This window comes from Homalodisca vitripennis, chromosome 4, assembly GCF_021130785.1.
Source record: "Homalodisca vitripennis isolate AUS2020 chromosome 4, UT_GWSS_2.1, whole genome shotgun sequence".
NCBI lineage: Eukaryota > Metazoa > Arthropoda > Insecta > Hemiptera > Cicadellidae > Homalodisca > Homalodisca vitripennis.
This window is the reverse complement of record NC_060210.1, coordinates 146,682,050-146,695,128: the sequence shown is the minus strand read 5'-3', so window position 1 is coordinate 146,695,128 and position 13,079 is coordinate 146,682,050. Positions and strand designations below refer to the sequence as shown.

General features: G+C 36.4%; 1 protein-coding gene across 10 annotated transcripts in view; it reads right to left on the bottom strand.

Annotated features, from left to right (window-relative positions):
- LOC124360267 overlaps positions 1-13,079 on the bottom strand; it is a 128,253-nt gene that overhangs the window by 72,068 nt on the left and 43,106 nt on the right. For 2 of the 10 annotated variants that reach the window (XM_046813721.1, XM_046813720.1), the window contains exon 1: positions 2,513-2,678. The exons of 5 other annotated variants lie outside the window; for them this stretch is intronic. Coding sequence is in view for 1 of the 5 variants with exons in the window: in XM_046813718.1 (XP_046669674.1) it covers positions 2,439-2,464 (26 nt within the window). In the remaining 4 variants the exon portion in view is untranslated. 3 more of the 10 variants (XM_046813723.1, XM_046813724.1, XM_046813718.1) reach the window with 3 other exon arrangements.

Here is a 13,079-nt window from a genome sequence, read left to right as displayed (position 1 = left end):
ACAACAACTTCTATCTGGCTCCAGCTTGTAGTTTTTGGGGTTTGAGAAGAAACTGTTCTGTTTAATATCGCGGTTTATGGTTTTCACTAAACATAAACCATTAGCCAATTTTGTGAAAATACTAAATGTTGGCCTTCTAAGTTAAATATACACTCTAATAACACTTTTAAATGTATTAAACACTATGCATCTTATTGACTAGCATGAGGTGTTCATGGATGAGATGGTTATTTTATCTGTTAGAAACAGCTTTTCAACATAAAAAGTAGAGTTTTATTTCGATATCTCTTAGAAAATACCTAACATAAATAAAGAAGAACCTTTAATCATCGATTTATTCTTTTACTCGTTGATACTGGGGTTGCAGAATTCTGTATTAGTAATCTGTCCTTACAATTATCATTTTAAACAAAACCATTAAGAAAATCATTTAAATAATTTATTAATAAAACATCCCAGCCATAATAACTATTTAGGCTACACACAACAGCAAGCATCGTATAAAATTTATTTTAATATAGTTTTGCAAATTTCTTTTAGAAATATTCTATGAAAATTGGAGGTATATTGTATATACAAACTTGACATGTATATATTATCTATTCTACATATTGATCCTTTTATAATGGGCCATTTAAATTAATAGTATACCACTATTAAAACAAAGTTAAGACTAAACTATAAAAAAATTATGTATACTTATGAAAGTAAATCCTAAATAATAAACGTGTATGACATGTTTAAGAATACATTAACCGAAAAGAATACAATATTTGAATTTTGAGTTTTGATAGATAAAAATTATTGAGTTCAAGTAATTACGGAGATGTTATTTTCATATAATTTGTTGCTCAATGACCGTTTTACCCTAATTATCCTAATCGAATGTTTTAAAAAACAAATCGCTGGATTTGCTCTTCCAGTCTAACCGGAGATATATAACTCAGATTGGCCCACCTCACACACCATAGAGTTGCAAAGTTACATACGTGCATGCTGAATATAGTACTAACGACAGTTCTATACTATATTATTTTATTACAAAAACGAGAATAATCGGATATTTTATTTCACTGTATCAATCGATGCTATCTGCTCATGTTGCAGATAAAAAGCGTCTGCTTCTCCTAGCTTTTTATGAAAGGTTCTGATAAAATAATTAAACAAAAATCTGAAATATAATACACTTAGAACTTGTTAAGTAAACAAGTCGGGATTATAAGGCAAGGCTCACGTAACTAATTAAACGAACAAGTAGTTTCAAGCACTTTGATGAATAACAGTCATAATTTATACTGCATGCAATTTTTGTTAAAATATACATAGAATGTAAACAGTGCATTTTAAACGCACGAACATAATGTTTCATGTATCGCCTAAACTAATCCATTTGGAGATACATCTAGGATTCATAAAAACCACAACCCTCCTCGACCGCATCATTCCTGGTATGTCTACTTAAGATGGGTTTAGTAATTAGTCTTTTCAGTTTTCAAGGAGCATTCGGTCTCGATATAACTATAAAATATTAAATAATTTACTAATTAAAATCTTGTAGACATCCCCAGTTCAACCACAGGAGTTCATTATTTAGTGTAAACAGTAACCTTAGTTAGCTCTTGTTAAACCGTGACACACTACCAAAAATGATTACAAGTATAAAATAGAAAAAGTGTTAAATCTATGTACACTCTCCAACAAAAACAATCACGTATGCCTCTACAGGAAAGACGTATTTCTCCGAAAGAGCAACACCATTTCTCCCGTCTATTTGTTAAAAATTATGGCTATCAATATTGATAGTTATTTTCACGAAGTAATACTTAGAACGTGTAATAATGTTTTGTAGTGACAAGATGAAATGCATTATTTACTTAGGAAAACTAATGGACTACCTGAGTGAAAATTGTTAATAATTTAAACCAGTAAGCACGACGACGGTGAGATTTATGAATATTATAACATTAATAGCCAAATATTCTTCTGTAAATTAATTTTTAGCAAAACTATAAATTTACTTAGTATGTTACATTATTTATACAAAACATCTGTGTCAGTTGGTACTAAACCCGCAGACAGACGCTCCTATTAGTAGACAATTAGCTAATTTGTTTCTTCAGATAGTATCTTTCCTGTATGAACAAAAACGTCAAATGTAAATGATCAAATAAAATTATTTGTAAAGAATATACAATATTTATCAATATATTTATATACAATTAATAAATTAACGTGTTTTACTTTTTAAACGAAGTTAACGGAAAAGAAAAGTCGACATAACTACCATAAGGTTAACGAAACCTTAACCCATTACATGATGTTAATACGTTTTTTTAAATAAAAAGGAGCTGCAATTTATTGTTATATATAATACATTAATTTATAATGTGTACAGTAACTGTTTAACAGAAAGACACAAGTAGTAGTTATCTATTTACCACATAATGTTTACAAAAAGCCGCATACAAGTATAAACACCACAAGATGGAATAAGTATAATGAAACAACTAACCTAGACAGATAGGGTTATGTGTCGTCTGGTTACATGTCAAGGACAGCCAAGGAAGAGGCGGACAATTACTCTATAAAATCACTTGCAAGCAATACAAAGAGGCAGGGCCCCTGAGAGCGTAGGAGGCAGACTGACACACGTGAACGGGTGACGTCACGGACAGATAAGGGGCCGAGCTCACCTGGACTGCAACTGAACAGCTGAGCGGGTCGGCCAGTCTTGCCAACACACCCACAAATATTCCCTGCCACTAGATCCCGGTATCAACAAACAACTTTCAGGCGGACTGACACACGTGAACCGATGATGTAACGTACAGAAGATGAAGTATCCAGCTTACCTGGACTGCAACTGAACAGAAGCGGGCCGGCCAGTGTTGCCAATACACGAACCAAATATTCCCCGCCACTAGATCCCGATATCAACTAACAACTTTCAGGCGGACTGACACACGTGAACCGATGATGTAACGTACAGAAGATGAAGTATCCAGCTTACCTGGACTGCAACTGAACAGAAGCGGGCCGGCCAGTGCTGCCAATACACGAACCAAATATTCCCTATCAAGAGAGTTCGGTATCAACAAACCGAGCTCAGGCAGACTGAGAGACTTGTAATTGGGCATGTAAAACTTCGATGACCGATTTAGCTTACCTGTACTGCAGTTGAATTGCGGACATCAGAGCGGATTGATCAGTCCTATCAACACAGGATCCAAATATTCCCTGTAAATAGAGCCCAGTGCATATAAACTACACTCAAGCAACTTTAAGTACGTGAACAAGACCCAGATAAATGGATCGAACGTCCCGAACTTAGGTGAATAATGCAGCATTGAAAACACACGCCACGAAAATATTCCATGCCATTGGTTTGTTATCAGCAAAGTACACACTGCCGCTGAATGATACGAGTAAACAAGCAGGTTACACACAGATGTCAAACTGACCTCATGTAGACTAGTCTAAACAGTTACCAGGTTTGTATCGGCGGAGGGTGGGGAGCAGACGATACTGTGGCGATTCTGATACAATGCTGTTTAAACTTATTAACTAGTTTATACGGCACGTCAGTACAATTGTGTTTGTTGGTGACAGAAAGGGCAAGGTAAAAATAATATAAAGGCTGTCTCTTGATATCTGATACGCTCTTTAACGTAAATGAATAAACTTTTCATAATTCTAAAAATCACTGTACAGACCTAACGGAGGTAAGGTCCCTCTGACCTTGACGAAGGTGAGAAATATCATATCTACCAATATATATGCACCAAAAAGACCAAAAGAACTAAAAACGTTACACATAGCTTTAATGAAACTCTCCACGCAAAATTATCAATAAGCGTAAACTTACTCAGGTGTTACGCCATTACTAGAGGTGTATTTTGCCAAAACTAGTAACGAGATATGGTAATATCATATATGTTTCAATTACACCAATAAATATAATGTAATAAGGTACTCATATTCAGGTGTAATATTAAATTCATTATTACATAAAAAATTGCACACACAATAATTAGATTTATTATTTATATTATACTTTGGGTCTTTTCTAATATGTCCCCGCATTCACAAAGATCGTAATTAAATATCAGTGATAAACGCGCGCCGCTTGATCTGGACTTGGACTTTGCAAGCTCAAGTTAATTTTTTTCTAAAAGAGCAAGCAGCGCGAAGCGCTGTGTAGCGGGTAAGCATCGCGTGATCTAACCCATTCTGAAAATTTTGTTGATCCTACAACAGGAGCACACACACAGAGAATCGAATCGCTCTGGGCGTCGGCAAAACGGCGTAATAGGAACGAATGCGGTACAAGTCGCAACTTGCTAGACTCATACTTATGTGAGTTTCTGTGGAAACATCGCCAACAAAACACAGATTTGTTCGAACAAATCCTGGAGGACATTAAAGCGTTCTGGCCACCAGAATAGTATATTATTTTAAACATCTTTCATTACTAATTAGTGTTTTTTTTCGTACAAATTAATAAACTCGTTTTTCAATTGTTTTTGCAAATTATTGTCAAAAACCTAGCTTAACCTAACCTCAATTACCTTTAGAAATTACATTTGTAGCTCTAGTAACGTAATCTAACTTATAGAAATTAAAATAGAGAATGCGGGGACATACTAGAAAAGACCCTATACTTTTATTAGTAACAACGTGGGAAAAGCAAGAAACAAAAAAGTAAATGTAAATAATCACACACAAAAATGGAAGAAGCGGGCATAGTAGAAGGGTCACAGGTTCGAGCCTGTCGCTAAGTACTGTAATAAACTCGTGATTTTAAATAACAGATAAAATAATTCTTGAAAACAATACATAAAAAGAAGTAAAAATAAATAAATAAAAAAAGGAGATAGACATTAAGGATGATGCCAGAACCAAGAAAGCAACAGTTGCATTCACATAAATCTTAAAATCAATAGGCTCTACAATTCTAAATAAGCTAAAGAAAGTTCAGATGTGTCAACTCGACATGAATTGCTGATTAAAATTGTGTTGTCATTATAAGAATTGGGCAATTGTTAAACCGTATTTTTCAGATTAATTCACTTATCAGACCAGTGTATTAGATATAAATTGGTACCTGAACAGTTTGTTGAAGGATGTGAAAAATATTTATCGAGAGTATATTATTAAGTATTATTATTATCACTGGATGGGAAATAAATAGCCGTCGGCTATTTACCAGGTGGAGATGGAAAACATGTTTTGTTGCTAAATGACCATTCTTTCCAACCAATATAAATAGGGTTAAGGCAATAACCATATCATAATATGAGATATTGTATTTACCGTTTCTGTGTAACGTTAATATTCTCGTAAAGATATTAATGTTAAAGTACCGATATTTATTTTATTTTATCAGACGGAGAATCCAACATGCAAACCTAGTAAAGATTAAAGTCCTAACAGAGAAAGTACAAGTATGTCAAGGAAGTATATAATAATAATTTGCTGCAAATTATACAAATTGGCTCTGCTGCAGGATCCTCAGGTAAAGACTGTATGCTTCTGGTATGTTTATTAAATTGAAAAGTTCAATTTCTTTCTGCAGATAGTCAGTTCGGAGTCAGAAAAGAAGTCGATACCAGATTCAGCGGCCTCGTTGCCCAAATGATAAAACCCAGAGATGGCGGAGTGATATTTAAGATGTAGGTTAACGAATGGTGCGTCCGCATCGAGTTGGTTGCTATGGTTCGTAATGTTGTACATACGTTTTCTACGTTGCCACAGCATTGAGTGACATCATTGATAACTGTAATTCTCTTTGACAATTGGTTAACGAATTATGCGTCCGCGTGGAGTAGGTTGCTATGGTTCGTAATGTGTCACCCACGTTTTCTACGTTTCCACAGCAGTGAGTGACATCACTGATAACTGTGATTTTGTTTGACAGTTGGTTGACGAATGATGCTTCCGCGTCGAGTTGGTTGCTTTGGTTCGTAATGTTTCACCCTCGTTTTCTACGTTTCTATAGCATTGAGTGACAACATTGATAACTGTAATTCTATTTGACAATTGGTTAACGAATGATGCGTCCGCGTCGAGTTGGTTGCTATACACACCTCTCGAAGAGATGCTCATTTAATACGTATGTACCGAGGTAAGTAGATCCGGACAATCAATCCTGGAGTTGAAAAATTTGTAAAAAGAGGATGGCATACATATTAGTACGAATACCGTCTTGCAGGATATCAAAGTCGTCGATGATAGAGACCTAGGAAAACAATTTTTCGTCATCAGCAAAGAGCAAAACATTGGAATTGAGACCTTTGGACAGGTCGTATATGAAAAGGTTAAACACGACTGGTCCCAAACGTGAGCCCTACGGGAAACCAGGGATAAGCAAGGCAAACGTTGTTCCAGAGAAGTTCACTATCAGCCTCCGATTGGAAAAATAGCTCCTAAACCCTCCAAGTAGGGTTTCTTGAATGCCATAAACATTCAGTTTGGCAACAAGACGAGAATGGTTTACTCTATCAAAGGCCTTAGAGAAACATAAGTAAAGGCAGTCTACATGCCTCCTCTCTTCAAACGCTGACAGAACAAAGTCATGAAACAATAGCAGGTTGGTGACTGTCGAACGCCCAAATTGGAATCCATGGTACTCCTTTTCAACGATATTGCTAAACGGAGAGGTTTTATCCAAGACGAGGCTTTCAAAAACTTTAGCTAGGGATTAATGTATAACAATAATTGGTATAATATTCATGAAATATATTTTGTAAACTATACCCTGTACTCCGGAAGGTTACTTAAAAGAATTTTGACTTATTTAACTTTTCATTTTAACACATATTTGGTATATTGGTATATATAAGTAGGTAAGTGTATTTTTAACACACATGTTTACTTTAGATGCACAAACCAAGAAATATTGACCCGTCATAATTTACAATATCTAAAATGTTAAAAATATTATGTCGTTTATACGAGCCCCCCTCGTATGATAAGGACTTAGAGTTTCTGATGATTCATGGTGGTAGTCACAGTTTATGACCTTATCTCTACTGTTGCTGGATTCTGAATTGACGAAATATTAGATTGATATTGTAGTGACGAATACTTCTTAGTCAGCACGATAATCAAACAAGTACCGCCCTTGTTGACGATAATTTCATTTTATTTCTTGGAATTTATCTTTTGTCTAACTATTCAACCTTCAACTAATTCTCAGATGGTGCAATCAGTTTTAGGTTGGGTTATTTTTTCAATTTCTAACAGCGCTTTCAGATAATTTCCATGGAGACAGGAAAAATATAATACCTCTTTTTTCAGTACTTCACAAAAAATATACACTCCAAATTTGGTTAATATTCCACTAGGCTCCACGGAAAACAGTTGGAAAGAAGGACAATTACAAGATGTATATGAGTTATGACTTAGATGAATGACATGTGTATTAATTATTTACAACTTGATCAAATTTGGCAGTAGCGTTTGTTAAATAGAATATAAATGTTGACATTTTAAGTTTTAAACGTTATATTACATGACATAATTATTTTTATGTATAAACCCATAAATATTCCTTTCAGTCATATTTCATATACATATCATAAACTTATCTTCAGACGTTTTCTTCTGAAACTTATTTGAAGCTGGCACAAATTATTACTTTGATTGCTTACAGTTACAAATTATGTTTTGTTCTCTCCTTAGGGAAAGTAATCTCAAAGGGCTCTAACACATAACATGAAAATAACAACCAAAAACCACCTTTAAGTTGAATTTGCTTAAAATAATTCTAAAGAGCATAAGTATTAAAGACAAAAAGATTATAATGTTGTCTACGAAATTAGAGGTTACTTTTGTTTTTCACTAAAATGTTACAAGCTTTTTTATGATCGGTTTGTTTTTATAATCGCACTTACAGTACCTATATATATATTTTAATAGATAACCAGGTTTATAATATCGAAACCAAAGCTTGTTATCTCATCAAATGTCGCGCTTGAGGTACCAAATAGAATATCTAAAGGCGTAAGAGTAGATTTTAGGGATATAATTAATATTTTAAACATAATATGTATTTAGAGAAATTCTCTACTGTAATAGCAACAGTAAGGTTGTATTAGTGAACTTGGATACCATTCTGATAGTTCGTTTCACAACAATTCTGCCTCAATACATTATGTGTACAGAATTAAAGGCTGTTGTGGTTGTACATTCTGAACACATGACATTGCTCTAAAAGAAAAAAATAAACCTAGTATTCCAATGTTTCAGCAACGTCAATCGACTTGGACGCATCATTTGTCAACCAATTGTCAAGCAAATTCACAGCTATCAATGATGTCACTGACTGCCGTGGCAACGAAGAACCTTTTCATAAACGACCTGTCCAAAGGTCTCAATTCCAATGTTTTGCTCTTTGCTGATGACGAAAAATTGTTTTCCTAGGTCTCTATCATCGACGACTTTGATATCCTGCAAGACGGTATTCGTACTAATATGTATGCCATCCTCTTTTTGTACAAATTGTTCAACTCCAGGATTGATTGTCCGGATCTACTTACCTCGGTACATATTAAATGAGCATCTCTTCGAGAGGTGTGTATAGCAACCAACTCGACGCGGACGCATCATTCGTTAACCAATTGTCAAAGAGAATTACAGTTATCAGTGATGTCACTCACTGCTGTGGAAACGTAGAAAACGTATGTGACACATTACGAACCATAGCAACCAACTCAACGCGGACGCATAATTCGTTAACCAATTGTCAAAGAGAATTACAGTTATCAATGATGTCACTCAATGCTGTGGAAACGTAGAAAACGTGGGTGACACATTACGAACCATAGCAACCTACTCAACGCGGACGCATAATTCGTTAACCAATTGTCAAAGAGAATTACAGTTATCAATGATGTCACTCAATGCTGTGGAAACGTAGAAAACGTATGTGACACATTACGAACCATAGCAACCAACTCGATGCGGACGCATAATTCGTTAACCAACTGTCAAAGAGAATTACAGTTATAAATGATGTCACTCAATGCTGTGGAAACGTAGAAAACGTGGGTGACACATTACGAGCCATAGCAACCTACTCGACGCGGGTGCATCTTTGGTCAACCAATTGTCAAACAAAATCACAGTTATCAGTGATGTCACTCACTGCTGTGGAAACGTAGAAAACGAGTGTGGGTGTCACATTACGAGCCATAGCAACCCACTCGACGCAGACAGCCATCTAAATATTGTGCATATTCTGTGTTGGTAGGTAGTTTATTCTAACAAGAAATATCATTATCACACACGTATTTTAAATGCACAGTTGCAATGCTATATCAAACATGCAGACACTGCAAGAGTTCTTGATCGCTTTCAAATCTTGACTTGATCGCTTTCAAATCTTGACATCTTCTTGCATATAGACACGATGCAAGAGAAGGATATATTTTCTATCAACCGTTACCTTGGTTGGCGTCACCTTGTTATTTTAGGGAACCTTAATATCACTTCTGATGGTGAAACTATGACCCAGTAAAAAAAGAAAGCAGCCTGGAGAAAATGGCGGTCTCCTAACCAAGCCAACAATTGAAATCACAGGTTTACCGGTGTAGTCTTTAGCTTTGCATATGCAATACATTGTGAATAGTCTAATTGGAAAAATCTGATCGATTTGATTTTCCACGTTTTCATCTTTACCTTTGCTGCACAATAGATCTTTTAAACTGCGATGCGACGGGTTCTACAGCTCATCCAGTAAATTGAGTTTCTATCGGCGCGGCGTTGAAGTTTTAGGCTTTATTGAAAGGCAAACAAGCTACAATCATCAAACTGAATATCGGAGTAGTGAAAGTAACAGATTCTTCCAGTCTGACTACTCACGACACTGCTGCGAAGACATGAGAAAGATGACACGTTACTCAATTTGACGATACATTCTGATCTGGTTCCAAGCCGAACGATGCTGGCCTGTATCATTATTCCGGTGGTCGAGTCTGTTGTGGTGGCGAGGTGACGTCACGTGTCCGGGATCACCGGGGTCACCGCACGTCACTCGCTGACCTCACCTAACCACCCGGCCTGGGAATCGTACGGCTTTTATTCACGCAATTATCTAATCACCTAGCGTTTACATCATTGTAGTCCTGTGAAATTTGCAAACGTGTAAGTCCACTCATCTAATAAGTGCACTCCTAGTTTGGTTGCCATATTCTTCCAGGGAAGCTACTCTGTATGTGTGAATCATAAGGGACAATGCTTTCTCTAGCATATTAACACCCTCATATTCACGCTATTTATTTGTCTTTTATTACTTACAATAATAGGATTGGCTTTCCATGTTAGTAAATAAAATTATTAATGGTTCTTTTGGTTCTCATTTGTACGAGATGTTCTAATAATTTGTATTATTTACTATTTCACCAATGAATTCACCAACACTGTCAAAAGCTATGGGTATTAAAAAGCTTGTAACTTTGTTTTAAACAAATTTTAATTATTTTATAAGTTTATATATTCAGGTAAAATATTAAATAAGCAAACCCCAGCTTGAATTAGAAAGGCTTCAAATAAATTTAAAATGAACTATCGAGACTTTTGAATTTTATTTTATTTTAACTATGAAAATCATTTCCAACTAGATATTTATTTTTAAATTGTTTATAACATGAACGTATTAGGCAGAGTCAGTATCTGTAACTTCTGAAATTGTTTCGACATGATTCTCTTAGTTATGTTTTTTATTATTCTTATGGTTATTTATGTAAAACAAATAATTTCAGAAATACATGTCAGAGAAGTTAGTACAATGTTCTCACAACATTAATTCATAAAGTAAGTGAGTTTATATTAGTGTATTAGTAACAACATAGGATTGCCAAATAGTGGAGGTGACACAAGAGCGGAGCGGGGAGCAGATGTAGGGACCCAGACAGCCATGAGCTCATGCAGAGACGTGACGGGCGTATCAGACCACTAGTCTCTGAAGCCTGCAGCGGTCAGATTGCCGAATATTGGAGGTGACACAAGAGCGGAGCGGGGAGCAGATGTAGGGACCCAAACAGCCATGAGCTCATGCCGAGACGTGACGGGCGTATCAGACCACTAGTCTCTGAAGCCTGCAGCGGTCAGATTGCCGAATAGTGGAGGTGACACAAGAGCGGAGCGGGGAGCAGATGTAGGTACCCAAACAGCCATGAGCTCATGCCGAGACGTGACGGGCGTATCAGACCACTAGTCTCTGAAGCCTGCAGCGGTCAGATTGCCGAATAGTGGAGGTGACACAAGAGCGGAGCGGGGAGCAGATGTAGGTACCCAAACAGCCATGAGCTCATGCCGAGACGTGACGGGCGTATCAGACCACTAGTCTCTGAAGCCTGCAGCGGTCAGATTGCCGAATAGTGGAGGTGACACAAGAGCGGAGCGGGGAGCAGATGTAGGGACCCAAACAGCCATGAGCTCATGCCGAGACGTGACGGGCGTATCAGACCACTAGTCTCTGAAGCCTGCAGCGGTCAGATTGCCGAATAGTGGAGGTGACACAAGAGCGGAGCGGGGAGCAGATGTAGGTACCCAAACAGCCATGAGCTCATGCCGAGACGTGACGGGCGTATCAGACCACTAGTCTCTGAAGCCTGCAGCGGTCAGATTGCCGAATAGTGGAGGTGACACAAGAGCGGAGCGGGGAGCAGATGTAGGGACCCAAACAGCCATGAGCTCATGCCGAGACGTGACGGGCGTATCGGGCCACTTGGCTGCCACAGCACAGTACAAGCTATTTATTACGGTGATCCGTCTTCGCGCCAACACATTAATTTTAACTCAATAATAGATACGCAAAGAAATAATAAAAAATATAAATTGTTTCATAAATGTTATACTTTCCTTGAGATGTTTAGTGTTTTTATTTAATTATATTTATCTAAATACCCAGGTATTGCACGTGTATAAATATTCTGATCACGAGAAGGAAACGACTTATTTTGAAGCAGGTATTATGAGTATATGTGATCACTATCAATTTAATAATATTAAGCTAAAATATGTTTATTAATTTTTTCGACAAGCTCCAAGCATGTTAAGTACATTTCTAATTTCTCCTTTTGTTGTGTGGTTAATGTTAACATTATCAATGTATCTATGGTACCGTCAAGAATACAACCACAATATTCTTAACGCATCTTTAAGAAACTTGGTACGTACGTTGTAAAAGTGAATCGGAAGGTCAATTTTGTGATCACGAGAAGTAAACGACTTATTTTGAAGCAGGTATTATGAGTATATGTGATCACTATCAATTTAATAATATTAAGCTAAAATATGTTTATTAATTTTTTCGACAAGCTCCAAGCATGTTAAGTACATTTCTAATTTCCCCTTTTGTTGTGTGGTTAATGTTAACATTATCAATGTATCTATGGTACCGTCAAGAATACAACCACAATATTCTTAACGCATCTTTAAGAAACTTGGTACGTACGTTGTAAAAGTGAATCGGAAGGTCAATTTTGTGATTGGGACAAATCGAACCAATGGTTGGAGCCCCAGAGTCAAACCTTTTTCTACAGAACTTTAGAAGCATTGCGGTTGGATTGATTTTAATAAAGATTCGCATTGACGATATTTATTTTACTCCGGATGGGGTTTCGATATGTTTCTGAGACAAGGTTGAAACCATTTATAAACAATTATTATGATAAACGCCATGTAGTTGGATGTGTTACAAAAAACATTTACATATACAAAGGACATTCACATTCAACATTTACATTCAATAGGACAAGTAATGACTAAAGGATAGCCCATATCCGAATTTGAAGCTAACGAGGCGGAACCCTTATCCCAAAACCATTTTATGCACAACAGCTGTGGACCCATTGCGGTTGGATGTATTTTAACAAATATTGGCATGCATTTTGTATATGATAAATATAGAAGAAGGGAGCTTGTTCAGCGCCCTTTTAGACAAGGCGTTTTAGCGTAAGATCGAATCCATAACAAGTGCGATTACCCTGAATACCTTGTGGTTGGACTTATTTTAGACAAAACTGATATAAATCTTCTATAGAACAAATAATAACCATGTATAGCTTGGGGGT